Source organism: Macaca fascicularis, chromosome 14 (genome assembly GCF_037993035.2).
Source record: "Macaca fascicularis isolate 582-1 chromosome 14, T2T-MFA8v1.1".
In the NCBI taxonomy this organism is placed as follows: Eukaryota; Metazoa; Chordata; class Mammalia; order Primates; family Cercopithecidae; genus Macaca; species Macaca fascicularis.
In genome coordinates, this window is record NC_088388.1 from 34,089,698 (window position 1) to 34,104,946 (window position 15,249).

General features: G+C 34.0%; 1 protein-coding gene across 18 annotated transcripts in view; it reads left to right on the top strand.

The window, feature by feature from the left end:
• Positions 1-15,249, top strand: part of IMMP1L (inner mitochondrial membrane peptidase subunit 1) — an 83,332-nt gene that overhangs the window by 32,879 nt on the left and 35,204 nt on the right. For 17 of the 18 annotated variants that reach the window (XR_012423356.1, XM_065528341.1, XM_065528347.1 and 14 more), the window contains one exon: positions 12,876-13,009. Coding sequence is in view for 17 of the 18 variants with exons in the window: in XM_065528341.1 (XP_065384413.1) it covers positions 12,876-13,009 (134 nt within the window). In the remaining variant the exon portion in view is untranslated. Of the gene's footprint in view, positions 1-468; positions 569-12,875; positions 13,010-15,249 lie in introns of all 18 variants that reach the window. The other variant, XM_074014002.1, reaches the window with a different exon arrangement.

Consider the following 15,249-nt stretch of genomic DNA (forward strand, 5'->3'; position numbering starts at 1 on the left):
CAAATTGTATTTCCAAACTTTAACCATATTTTGAATGAATGAATGAGAAAGCTTGCCAATATTTCCAGTAAACTGCATTGTGTTACTTTATAAAGGATGACTTTTGCCTTCTATTTGTGTTTTTGCTGTTTGAAAAAATTTTTATTTTATTATGATGAAAGAAGCTATCCATGAAGTAAATGGACTTAAATCTTTTTCTTATCCTCATAATAAAATTACTTACTTTAAATCTAAAATATTTGGTTTATGTGTAATTTCACATTATTTTGCCAGGTAGGCTATTATCTCAGCATAACTCTCTGTGGTAATTTGTAGTATTATGTATTTATTTTTAAAGTAGTTTTGAATTCAAAATAGAATTTGTCTGGAAGCTTTTATTAAACCTGGTCAGTATTTGCTTTTTTACTTTTTATTCAGTATTTACCGAACAGCTCTTGAGAGTCAGTATTTTTTCCTTCTCCATTCTAGGGGTCATTCTTATTTGATTAGAGATGGTTATTTTCTTTGGAAAGTCTCGAATAAACTCATCTGAAGTAAATTCAACATAAAACATAAGATCTTCTCAATGGTATACATTCTTTTCATAAAAATATAGGTTATTTGAATTTTAATATCTGTTGATAACTTATAAGAAATTTGGCTTATCTTAAAAAGATAGATACTAATTTGCAGCACAGGCAGCTCATGATGTCAATAAGACTTAAGGGAATTATTTTGGGAGATGAGAGTGGGATATAGGATGAAATGAGAAGAAATGTTTTAGAAAGAATGGTAAGTCAGGTATAACAAAAGAATAAGGTGGGGCTGGGCATGGTGGCACCCACCCCTGGTCCCAGACACTCGGGAGGCTCTAGTGGGAGGATTCTTTGAGCCCAGGAGTTGGAGGCTGATCGCTCTAAAAGTGTTCATGAACTGTGGCACAGCGAGGGTTAGCCTATGATAATGCTAAATGATATTTCTTTTTGAATTAATATTCTTCCACTGTTATTCATACAACTGCTATATTGTTTTGAAATAGATCATTTAGTAGTTGGATTACTGGTGAATGAGTGTGTTTGTTTTGGTATTTTACTTTTTGGAAGGTGATACTTTGTTATATTAAAATGATCAACTGCTTATTCTTTGTAAATATAAGATGAGTTTCAATTTTGGTTATATGTAAAAATGTGAAATTCAGAAAATACCACTGGACTGATGAAATACATTGAAGTATTAGCATTATAATGTTTACTTGATGAAAGTTTATAGAATTATCCGAAAATTAACATTCACTTTAAAGATAATGAATGGATAAATTTTGTCAAGTCTCTGAAAATATTGAGTATGCGTCAGTGGTCTTAAAGGACAGGATAAAGTCCTTTACTGGACTTCCTTCCTGGGAGCTTTTTAAAACTGTGGTATCTGCAGCTGGAGATTCTCTTTCATTAGCTCTGTGATGTAGGATGAGAATCATAGGAATCGCAGGGAGCCTGGGAATTTGGATTTTTAGTTTTTAATTTTGGTTTTTATTAGGTTTTCATGTTATTTTGATGCTGCAGTCAAATTTGAAGCAGTATTCACTGCTTTAAACCTTAGAGTAATGGCAGTTATTTCCTCTGCTGATGAGACAAAATAAACAGGTTTGGTGTGTTTTTCTGATTCTTTTTGAGACAGAGTCTTGCTTTGTTGCCCAGGCTGGAGTGCAGTGGTAAGATCATGGCCCACCTCAACCTTAACCTCCTGGGCTCAAGTAATCCTCCCAAGTAGCTGGGACTACAGGTGTGCACCTCATGCCCAGCTAATTTTTAAATTCAAAATAAAGAGGTTTTAATAAAGTCTTCAGAGATTATGAGGGTATCAGTGCCTTGAGTTTACAGTTTTAGAAAATAAAAAACAATCCCTATACAAATCTTACAGTAGATTTAACACTTACAGATTTGAACAATTCATGAGCAGCCCGAAGGTGATTTTGAAATGGCAGGAATTTGAATTACTTTGATGGAGACTTTGCTGTGTGAGAGTGAATTATGTAGCTATTGAGCAGAGTATACTACTCAGCATAATGAGTCTTTGTTGTTCTCTACTTGTCACAATAACTTCTTCTTAGGATCTTAAGTGGACATATATCTCTCAGTTACCTTTTACGCATCATTCTATGGGGAAAATGGATTTTGTGTAATTATTCTTGTCTTTGAACATCTCCAAGGTCCCAGAAATGTCAAAATCTACTATTTTTTCTTTCCCAAATGAAGGTAAATGTGGCAAACTATGATGTAATTTGTTTTCTCCTTCCCTATCTAACTTGTTTCTGCTCACCCTTTCTTAATGTGAACACTTCTTTAGATGCTAATTTATTCTCAAACTCTGTTCCTCTATCAGAACAAAAATACATTAATGACATTAAATCATTTCTGTGATTGCTTATACTTAAGAATGAATGAATTTATGTAAACTGATGGTCTTAGTTAACATTTGACATATATATATAATGTATTTTTATATGTATGTGTATATATATATTTTTCCTATTTCTGAAACAAAATGCTTTCTCTTTTCAAAGGCATTTCAGACCTGAACAATCAGTTGGACAACTTCTTTGTGGCTTTGGGTATTCTGAAATTACTCTTAAGTCTACTTCAGTGATTGGATCCAAATCAGAATCTTAGAATTGGATACCTGTGCCCAGAAATTTCTAAAGATGGAGGAATCTCTAATTTCTTTTCAGCTTCTTAGGTTCACTCTGCTCAATCTTTTTAGATGGTTTTAACATCAGTCCTACCTCTATCTTTCTTGTGTGTCTCTATTCCCAGATGCCTATTTTATAGTATCCAAAAATTTTTTTCGTTTAAATTGAGAGGCAGTATGGTGTAGTGTTGGATGTTAGACCCAAACAGCTTCATTTTGAATTCTGGCCCGGCCTCTAATAAGCTGCATGACTTTGAATAGTTCCTTCATCTCTCTGCGCCTCAATTTCTTTATCTGAAAAATGAAATACCTAAGGGGCCGGGCGCAGTGGCTCATGCCTGTAATCCCAGCACTTTGGGAGGCCAAGGCGGGCGGATCACAAGGTCAGGAGATCAAGACCATCCTGGCTAACATGGTGAAATCCTGTCTCTACTAAAAATACAAAAAATTAGCCAGGCGAGGTGGCGCGCGCCTGTAGTCCCAGCTACTCGGGAGGCTGAGGCAGGAGAATGGCGTGAACCCGGGAGGGGGAGCTTGCAGTGAGCCGAGATTGTGCCACTGCACTCCAGCCTGAGCCACAGAGTGAGACTCCGTCTCAAAAATTTTTTTTTTTAAAAAAAGAGATGCCTAAGTTCTCATAGGGTTGTTCTAAGGATTAAACGAGTTAATATATGTAAAGTAATGAAAAATCTCTTAAAAGATTTCTGTGAAGGATCCTCCGATACTTCTTTTGCTATATGACACAGTCACAATTTTTATGGTGCTTTTCACTTTTTCCCTAGCTTTTCTATTATTTGAAAGAATATATAGGTTCCCCTTTAAAGAAATTGGTTCTCTACATTAATGACTCATTTTTTTTTTTAATGTAAATGTGATAGGGAATTTAAAAAGTAACAGATTCTGAATTTTTTGATGCCCAAGCTTCCCAAATTTTTTCACGGCACACATGTTACATGGTAAGTTATACAACATATAGTAGTAAATGACTGGATAACTAGGGCTGCCCAAGACTGGCAATGGCTATTGGTCACCAAGAGCTTAGAGCAGTCATTTGGAGGACTTGTTAAAATACAGATTGCTAAACAACACTTCCTAAGTTTCTGATTCTAATAAAGTTTGTATTTAACCAAATCAGTTTGAAGATGATGCCATTGATGCTGGTCTGAGGAATCACAGTTTAGTAGTTACGTCTTAATGTTCTGTATCCTGGTGTGGTAGGTAGAATAATGGCCCTCCAAAGATGTCTGCATCCTAATCCCCAGAACCTTTGAACATGTTACCTTACATGGCAAAGGGACTTCACAGATGTGATTAAATTAAGGACTTTGAGATCATTGTGAATTATCTAGTTGGGCTCAATGTAATCACCAGGGTCCTTAAAAGAGTAAAGAGGTGGCAGGAGAGAGAGAAAAACAGACAGACAGACAGACAGAGGAAGAAGTGACCATGGAATAATGGCCAGGGAGATTAAAGACTTTGAGATTGAACAAAGGGGCTATGAGTAAAGGAATGTTAGTGCTTCTAGAAGTTGGGAAAGGTAAGGAAATGGATTCTCCCCTAAACCCTTTAGAAAGAAATAGTCTTGATTTTTTAGCCCAGTGGTACCCATGTTAGACTTCTGACCTATCAACTGTAAGATTGTAAATTTGTGGTGTTTTAAGCCACTAAGTTTATGGTAATTTGTTGGCACCAATAGAATACTAGTACATCTGTAACCAGTTCTGTTTACCAGTTCGCTTTGTGCTAAAAGTTCCCAGTCTTAGCTCATGACATCAGCTCATGACAAAGAGTAAATAAAAACACAAAAGGCAAGAGCTCCCTTATTTTTCTACCATCAAACTGTCAAAACTACCAGTATGTTAACCCATGTTTTTCTTCCCTTTTATTACATTGGAGGAAGTACCCAAACTTCTATCAAAACCTGATCTGTTGGCCTTTGTTTGATCCCATTCTCTATTGCCCTGTTTTTTTTTAAATTGAAGTTATATATATGTGTGTGTGTGTGTGTGTGTATATATATGTATGTATAATTTAGCATCTAAATATATATATTTTAATTTAGCATGTTTAAGATGGAGAGCACCCCTTCAATGATTAGGAGAGACACAAGATGGAAATAATGGTTTTATTACTCATAGGTCCAGGGTACGTGATATACCTGGAGGCCATATGCGGAGGTCAGGGAGCACTTCAGAGGGAAGGAGACGGAGAGAGATCCATGGGTTAATGCCTTCATTGAGGTCTAAGGCCTTATCCAAACAGGTTTCTCACTGGGCGATTTTTCTTTAACACTTAATAATTGTATACATTTATGGTACAGTATGATTTTGATACATATGTACAATGTATAATGATCAAATCAGAGTAATTAACATATCTGTCACCTCAAATATTTATCATTTCTCTGTTGGGAATGTTAAAAATCTTATAGCTCTTCGAAAATATGCCCTCAATTATTGTTAACTATAGTCACCTTGCAGTGCAATAGAACAGTAGAATTTATTTCTTCTATATAGCTGTAATTTTGCATCTGCTAGCCAATCCCTTCCTATCGTGTCTCACACTTTTCAGCCTCCAGTAATCACTATTCTATCTCCTTCTGTGAAATCAACTTTTTTAGCTTTCATGTATGAGTGAGAACATATGATATTTGTCTTTCTATGCCTGGCTTATTTCAGTAACAGAATTATCCTCCAGGCTCATACATTTTGCCTTGTTTGACAGGATTTCATTGGTTTTTGTGGCTGAATAGTATTCCATTGTGTATATATACCACATTTTCTTTATTCATTAATCTGTTGGACATGTAAGTTGATTCCAAATCTTGACTGTTGTGAATAGTGCTGCAATAAACATAGGAGTGCAGACATCTCTTCAACATACTGATTTCCTTTCTCTTGGATATACACCCAGTAGTGGAATTGCTGGGTCGTATGGTAGTTCTATTTTTTAGTGTTCTTTTTTATATATGTTTTATGTCCTGTAAAACATGTTAGTCTTAAACAGCATCAGTATCTTTATCCAAATATGTATGTACTCTTCAGTTCTCTTCCTTCCTTCCTGGATTTGCCTAATTCTTTTGTTTGTTTGTTTTGTTTTGAGACGGAGTTTCGCTCTTTTTGCCCAGGCTGGAGTGCAATGGCATTATTTCGACTCACTGTGACCTCCACCTCAAGCGATTCTCCTGCCTCAGCCTCCCGAGTAGCTGGGATTACAGGCATGTGCCGCCACACCTGTCTAATTTTGTATTTTTAGTAGAGATGGGGTTTAGTTGCTCCTTGTTGGTCAGGCTGGTCTCCAACTCCTGACATCAGGTGATCCCCCCTCCTTGGCCTCCCAAAGAGTTGGATTACAGGCATGAGCCACCGCACCCGGCCCATTTGCCAAATTCTATCTGACAACATTTTGTTTTTGGTTGAATTATTCCTGTTAGTATATATATTATTACAGTTGTGCTGGCAAAAATATTCGCAAAACTTGTTTTCTGAAAGTGTTTTTATTTTTTTCTTTAGCTTTTGAGGTATATTTTCATCAGGCATAGAATTATAGTTTGGTGATTTTCATACTTTAAAAATGCCATTTTATTTTATTCTCGTTTTAATTATTTCTTATGTAAAGGTAGCCATTCCATTTTGTTGAAGAGACAAAATTTTTCTTTGAAAATAAGGTAAATTTCTGGCCAATTTTAAACTTTTCTCATTGTCTTTTTCAACATCTTGACTATACTGTGCCTGGATGTATCTATGTGTTTTGTGTTTATCCTGTTCATGGTTTGTAGAATTTCTTGAGTTTGTGAGTTAATGTGTTTCATCAATTTGGAAAGTTACCTACCAGTATTTCTTCAAAATATTGCTTCTGTCCTATTCTTGGTTCCTCTCCTTTAGGTCTCTGATTATATTAATACTGTTTCTCCTGGATTGTGTACCTGCTTTCCTCTGTGTCCTTCAGTCTTACTACTTTCTCCCAACTTGCCCAGTTCACTTGTCTTCTGTTAGGCTGAGCCTAGTAGGCAGAATCTGCCGGTAGATTCATGTAATGCATTAATTTTAGTTATTGTATTTTATTTTGTAGTATTGTGTTGTGTATAATTTCCACTTGATTTTTAATAGATTTTTGGTCACTGCTGACTTTTATCTTTCCTTCTGTTTTTTTTGAATGTTAATCATGGTTATTTTAAAGTGTTCATATGTTAAGTTCAATACCTGAATCACCTGTTGCTCTCTTTCTGTTTTGTAATTTTTTTTCTCTTGGCTTTCAGTCATTTGATTCTATTTTATAACGTGCTTTGATTGAATGCAATCTGTTGGTACTATTTTATAGAATGCTTATAATCTTTGATTGAATTAAACTAAAAATTATAGTAGCCCAATTTTTTAAATGGGCAAAGTGTTTGAGTAGACATTTTTCGAAAGAATAGTGATCAATACAATAAACACATGAAAGAGGTGCTTATGAATATTTTGTTATTAAGGAAATGCAAATCAAAGCCACAGTGAGATTCATACTCACTGGGATGGCTACAATCAAAACATGGATGGTAACAAATGTTGGCAAGGATGTGGAGAAATTGGAAACCTTATGCATTACTAGTAAAAATGTACAGTGGTGCAATTGCTTTGGAAAACAGTTTGGTCGTTCTTCAGAAAGTTAAATGCAGCATTGTCTTTAATGGCATTTTCATTAGAGAAATCTTTTCTGATTCATCCTAAAGAAAGTATGCCTCACCCATTGTTCTGTATCACTTTACTATATTTTTCTTTACAGAAATATACTTAATGTATTTATGTATTTATTTGTTTACTTTGTGTATATATGATATCTGCCCCACTATACTATAAGCTGTATGAGAGAAGGCATCATGTTCACTACTGTATTCCCAGGGCTGAACACAGTTATCTGGTACATAGTAGTAGCTTAATAAGTATTTGTTGAATGAATGAAGTCACACTTTTTCCCCCAAGTGTTTGTTTTTTAGAAGTTTTATTCTACCAAAAAAGCTGAGAAAAATAGTGCAGTGCACATTTGTATACACTTCACTTGGATTTAACAATGAACATTTGCCACATTAGCTTTCTATCTTCCTCCATATGTAATATATCCGTGTGTGTGTATATATGTGTATGTATCAATTTGTCTTCATCTCTATACATGATTTTTAGCAGTAGAAGTGAACCATATGAAAGGAAGTTGCAGTCATAGCATTTTTCTCAAAATAATTCCTTGTTTATCTCCTATGAACAAGGTCATTCTACTACATAGCATGATATTGTTAAGAAGTTTAACACTGAAACAGTGATATATTTTTATGTATTCAGATTTACCCAGTTGTCCCCATGTCTTTCATAGCTTTCTTTTTCCTTTTGCTCCAGGATCCAATTCGAGATTTCATATTGTATTTGGTTGTTGTGTCCTTCTATTTTCTTGTAATTGAAAATAGTACTCTTAGTATAATTTTTCCTTTCATTAAATTTATACTTTTTAAGTGTTCAAGCTGGTTGTCTTGTTGAATGTCTGCAATATGGATATGTCTTGATTGTTCATGATCATATTTAGGTTACACATTTTCGGCAAGAATGGTACACAGATGATGATGTACTTGTCATTCCATTGGTAAGAGGCTACATGATATCAGTATGCTGCTAAATTTGGTCATTTAGTTAAGACAGTGTTTACCAGATCTTCCCATTGTAAAGATACCTTGTTCCCTTTGTAAAAAAAAAAATCTACTTTGATACTTTTCAAATATCCTGTTGACCAACAATGTTTCACTCAGTGTATTTTAGCATGCATCAATGGCCCTTGTCTGAATCAGTTATTACACTGGTGATAATTTTATCATTCCTTCTACATTTATTAGCTGTCATGTTTTGATAAAGAACTTTCCCTGTCCCCAACACATGCATCTTTTTAAAAATTTCATTTTTAATTTAATGTATTATCAATTACTGTTACTATTTTTAGGCTTATATTGTCCCAAATTTAATGTATTATCAATTACTGTTAACTATTTTTAGGCTTATATTGTCCTGAATTTGGCCATTGGATGACCCCTGAGAATGGTTCCTTTGTTTGCATCAGTCTTTGAGCACTGACTGTTCTGCTCTGGTGGAGAATGATACTTAGAAACCAAAAATGTGGGCACTAAGAGTGCTCATAATTACTACAGTGTCATTGCTTCTTACAATGGCCTTTTCACAGTGGGCAGAGCTAGGATGACATTTTTAAATAGGCAAACAGACAAATATATACATGTTTATTTAAGTAAATTTGTTTTGATAACTCAAGTTTATCCTTAAGGTCCCTTTACATATTTGTTGCTTCTTTTTCTCACAGTGAAAAACAACTTAAATATTTGCTCACTTTTACTATCTGAAATATATATAAAATACTACAACCAACAACAACTTACTAAGATACGTTCTAGATTACTTTCAGTGTTTTTCCTTTTGTATTTAGTTGGTATGTAATAAATGTATTTATTACTGGGATACAGTGATATTTTGTTACATGTATACATTATATAATGATCAAATTGGAGTAATTAGCATATTTACCTCAAACACATCATTTCTTTATATTGTGAACAGTGAAGATCTTCTTGTAGCTTTTTGAAAATATACAATAAATTATAGTTAACCGTATTCACCCAACAGTGCTGCAGAAGGCAGGAACTCATTCCTCCTGTCTAGCTGTAATTTTGTGTCCATTAACCAACTTCTCATTCTCCCCTCCTACCTGCCTTTCCCAGCCTCTGATACCCATATTTCTACACTATACTTCCATAGGCTCAATTTTTTTTAAGCTCCTGCAGATGAGTGAAAACGTAAGGTATTTTTCTTCCTGTGCCAGATTTATTTCTCTTAACATAATGTGCCCCAGGGTCATTCATATTGCCTTGAATAACAGGATTTCATTCTCCTTGTGGCTGAATAATATTCCATTGTGTATGTATAGCATGTTTTTCTTTATCCGTTCATCTGATGGATATTCAGTTGATTCTATGTCTTAGCTATTGTGAATAGTAGCTAAGCTGCAATAAACATGGGGATGTAGGTATCCCTTTGATATACTGATTTCCTTTATTTTGGATTAATACCCAGTAGCAGGATTGCGAGAATTATTTTTTGATTCTCTTTTGAGTTTTTAAAGAAACCTCCACACTGTTTTCCATAATGACTGTACTAATTTACATTCCCACTAACAGGGTATATGAATTTTCTTTTCTCCACATCCTTGCCAGCACTTACTTTGTCTTATTTGATAATAATCTAACTGGGGTAAGATGATACCTGATTATAGTTTTGACTTGCATTTCCCTGAAGATTAGAGATGTTGAGCATATTATAATATATTTGTTGGCCATTTGTATGTTTTCTTTTGAAAAATGTCTATTAAGATCATTTGTCCACTTTTTAATTGGGTTATTTGGTTTTTTGCTGTTGAGTTCCTTGTATATTCTGAATGTTAGTCCATGTCGGATGCATAGTTTGCAAATATTTTCTCCCATTCGACATGTTGTTTTTTTACTTTATTATTTTCATTGCTGAGCAGAAGCGTTTTAGTTTAAATCCCATTTGTCTATTTTTGTTCTTTCTTGCTTGTTCTTTTGATTTCTTAGCCATAAAATCTTTGACTAGACCACTGTCTTGAAGTGTTTCCCTTATAGTATTATGGTTTGATCTTATTTATAAGTCTGTAATTTATTTTAAGTTGATTTTTATATATGGTTAGAGATATGGGGACTAGTTTTGTCCTTCTGCATGTGGATATCCAAATTTTCAAGCACCATTTATTGAAGAGATGTCCTTTCTTCAGTGTATGCTCCTGGCACCTTGTCAAAAATCAGTTGGCTGTAAATACATGGATTTATTTCTGGGTTCTCTGTTCTGTCCCATTGGTCTATGTGTTTTTATACCAATACCATGCTGTTTTGGTTACTGTAGCTTTGTAGTGTATTTTAAAGTCAGGTAGTGTAATACCATCAGCTTTATTCATTTTGCTCAATATTGCTTTGGTTATTTGGGGTCTTGTGGTTCTGTATGAATTTTAGCATTGTTTTCTAATTCTGTGAAAAATGACTTTGGCATATTGATAGAGATTGCATTGAATCTTTAGATCACATTGGGTAGTATGGTCATTTTAACAATATTAATTCTTATAATCCATGAGTATGGGCTGTCTTTCCATTTTTATTTTTTATGTCCTCTTCATTTCTTTCAGTGTTTTTGTAGTTTTCATTTTAGAGGTCTTTCACCTCCTTGGGTAAATTTATTCCTAGTTACATTTTTAATGTTTTATAGCTATTTTAAGTGGGATTGCTTTATTGATCCCATTGATTTCTTATTCAGCTAGATCATTCCTGGTGAATAAAATGCTACTAATTTTTGTATGTCGACTTTGTATCCTGCAACTTTACTGAATTCATTTATCAGTTCTAAAAGTATTTGTGGTGAAGTCTTTAGATTTTTCTATATATAAGATCATGTCATCCATAACCAGGATAGTTACTTCCTCTTTTTCAATTTGGATGCCCTTTATTTCTTTATTTTGCCTAATTGCTGTGGCTGAGACTTCCATTACTATGTTGAATAAGGGTGATTGAAGTGGGCATCCGTGTCTTGTTCCAGATCTTAGAGGACAGGCTTTCAGCTTTTCCCCCATTAAGTATGATATTAGCTGTGGGTTTGTCATATATTGCCTTTTATTGTTTTGATGTATGTTCCTTCTTTGCCTAATTTCTTGAGAGTTTGTATCATGAAGTGATGTTGAAATTTATCAAATGCTTTTTCTGCGTCTATTGAGATCATTTTATGGTTTTTGTTCTTCATTCTGTTGATGTGTTATATCACGCTGTTTGATTGGCATGTGTTGAACCATCCTTGCATCCCTGGGATAAATCCCACCTGATTGTGGTGTATTATCTCTTTAATGTGTTGTTTGGTTTGGTTTGCTAGTATTTTGTTGAGGATTGTTGCATCTGAGCTCACTGGCATTTTGGCCTGTAGTTTCTCTTTTCCTGTGTCTGGTTTGGGCATTAGGGCAATGCTGACCTGAATGAATTAGGAAGAATTCCCTCAATTTCCAGTTTTTTGGAATAGTTTGAGAAGAATTGGTGTTGGTTCTTTTTTATATGTTTGGAAGAATTCAGAGGTAAAGCCATCTGATGCTGGGCTTTTCTTTGTTGGGAGACCTTTTATTACTGGCTTCATCCTATACCAACTTTGTGATGATAATAAGCCAGTTACTTTACTAGTCTTAGGCTTTTTTTTGTCTTGTCTATAAATTGAGGATGATAATAATATCTATCTTACAGAGGTATTATATGTAAATCTTGACATGTTAAGCAGATGTTACAAACTATTATTGATGTATTTTAATAAATTTAATTTGAGAACAGTATATTGTAGCCTAGGCCTAAGGGTTAGGCTATTAGTTGAGAAATGCATGATACATAGTTGTGACAGTTAAATAGGAAGGACAGATATTAGAAATATTTTAGATGAATAATATTTTAAAATTTTATATAGCTTTTAAAAATCTTTAAATGGTACTTTATGCTGTTGTTTCATAGTATGTCTGTGTTCCTTCTGTTACATCAATAGTTAATAACTCACAAATGAATGTAACTTTATAATTTATAAAGTACTTTGACATATGTTGCTGAATTTGATTCTAAGAATCATTCTATGAGAGATTATTTCTACTAGGCCCCAGAGAGGTTAAGTAGTTTGTTGAAGATTATACAAGTTAGTAAAAGAACCAGTGTGAAACTTGAATCTCCATATTCCTATTCTAGTGATTTCTCCATTATTTTCTATTACATGGCAAGAAGTAATATATAGCAAGGAACAAATGTGAAAAACTGTTATTAGTCCTTTCAAAGAGTTACTATCTTTTTTAAGCATCTGCCTTAATAGAAGAAATAACCAAGACATGGAAGGGGACAGACTAATTTAGAATCTACTAATTATATAATTCATATATAGACTTAGTGGCATTTGAATATAAACTTTGGTAAATCTAAATATTTAGTGGCTGCAATTTGCCATAATATCATTAGTAGAACTGATGATAAACTCTTGCTTTCCTGCACCAAATTGTATTAGGCACTTAGTACATTTTGGGTGATTGTAAAATATTTTACAATAGAGCTGTTTCTTAAATGTTTTTAAATAGTATTGATCATGAAACTTTTTGAAATTTACCATCAGGCCAATGGTGGCAGAGTCTACATAGAACTATGCTTCGTGGTGTTCTGGGGAAAACCTTTCGACTTGTTGGCTATACTATTCAGTATGGCTGTATAGCTCATTGTGCTTTTGAATACGTTGGTGGTGTTGTCATGGTAAGTTTTTATGTTCAAGAATATTCATCTTAAATATATACTTCTTTTCAAATGGAAGGAAAATGTGTTTTTCCTTTTATTATAGTTGAAGTTATTTAATTATTAAAATGTGAAAGTTAAAACATAAAATATTTCTAAATATTGGAATAATAAGAGAGTGTGTTTGAATTGGCCCTGAGAGAAGGTATAAGGACCGTTACTTAAATATTTTCTGTATTCTGTTTCTAATGGGCACAAAAGGTCCTTTTGAATAGTAGAACAATAATAGTCGTTACCATTTATTGAATCCTATTTACTGTGTTTCAGGATATGTTTGATGTTTTACACTTACTAATTTAATCTTTTACACTTCTTTGAGATACTTATTAGTAATCCAATATACACATGAGGAAATGAATTGAGAAAGCTTAAGTAACTTACTTGTTCCAGATCCCACAGTTAGTAAGTAACTTGAAATTTCAACACATATTTGTCCAGTTTTCAAAATTCTAGCTCATTACCACCATGTTTAACTGTAATTAAAACAAATTAATAATCTGTAATTAAGACAGATTATTCTGCCTAATGTCTGTATTAAAATGTTAAAGTTGTTCCCTATCCCCAACTAATACTTGTTCTTAATATTGTAGTGGGAAACTATGAACTGTGGTTGTTGATTCAAACCTTTTGTCATGTAAAGAACAAATTGACCAGCTAGTCAGTTTTTTTTAATTGTTGTTATTACTGTTGTTTTTGTTTTTTTAAATTAGGTTTACTTTATCAGATTGACAGTCATGTAACTTCCAGTTAAGATGGAGTAATGGAAATATATATGTTTAACTCAAATTTCCCTTTTTTTTTTTTTTTTTTTTTTTGAGACAGGGTCTTGCTCTGTTGCCTGGGCTGGAGTGCAATCGAGTGATCTCAGTTCACTACAGCCTCCGCCTCCTGGGCTCAAAACAGTTCTCGTGCCTCAGCCTCCCAAGTAACTGGGACTACAGGGGTGCAACACCACGCCTGGCTAATTGTTGTATTTTTAGTACAGATGGCGTTTCACCATGTTGTCCAGGCTGGGCACGAACTCCTGGCGTCAAGTGATCTGCCCACCTTGGCTTCCCAAAGTTCTGGTTTTATAGGTATGAGCCACTGTACCTGGCTGAAACTTGCCACCTTGATTTTTTGTAAGTTAGATTGGTACTTACAAAGGTAGCAAACAAACTGTAATCATATTTCTTCTTATTTCTGCCTGAGTAGGAACTTTTGAGTAAAAAGTTTTATTTACAAGTAGAGTAAATGGAGACTGTAGTATTTAGATTTTTAAGGTGGCAATGATAATTTTTTCTGATTCTGAGGTAGAGGTTGAGTATCCCTTATGAGAAATACTTGGGACCAGAAGTGTTATGGATTTTAGATTTTTTTGAATTTTGGAATATTTGCATATATATAATGAGATATTTTGGGGATGGGACCCAAGTCTGAACACAAAATTCATTTGTATTTCATATGTACCTTGTATGCATAGCCTGAAGGTAATGTTATATGCTATTTTAAAGAATTTTGTACATGAAACAAAAATTTTGACTGCATGTTGGCTATGATGCATCCCATGGGGTCAGGTATGGAATTTACCATTTGTGGTATCATGTAGACTCTCAGAACATTTCAGATTTTAGAGCATTTAAAATTTCAGACTTTTTATTAGGGATACTCAACCTGTATATATCAAGATTATGGTTTTGAGACATACAAATAGGAAAACCTTTGATTGCTTTATTGTAAAGATGGGGTCTCTTTAGGTTGCCAGGTTTGGTCTTGAACTCCTGTCCTCAAGTCTTTCTTCCAAAGTTTTGGAATTACAGGTGTGAGCCACCATGCCTAGCCCTGAAAATCTTTAAAGTCCATGTCTTCATACTAGTATTTTTCAGTAGAAAATTTAAGTTGTAGCCCCATGAAATGAGTAAGCTATTCTCTTGGAAGAGGAAGATGGGCATAAGCTCATTGAGAATAGTTTAATACCATTTAGTAAATCATCATCATGTTCACTGGATTATATCTGATAGTAATAAGAAAATGAATCATTCTCCCATTCATTCAACCAATATGTATGGTTTATCAATTTTGTACCAAACATTGTTCTTGGCTTTGGTTATATAGCTGGGAACATGAGAGAGATCTCTGCCCTCATAGAACTGACATTCTATAGGGTGGCCTAAATTTGGAAACATAGGTAGTTTGTTTTATTCAGGCATTATAATGTGAAA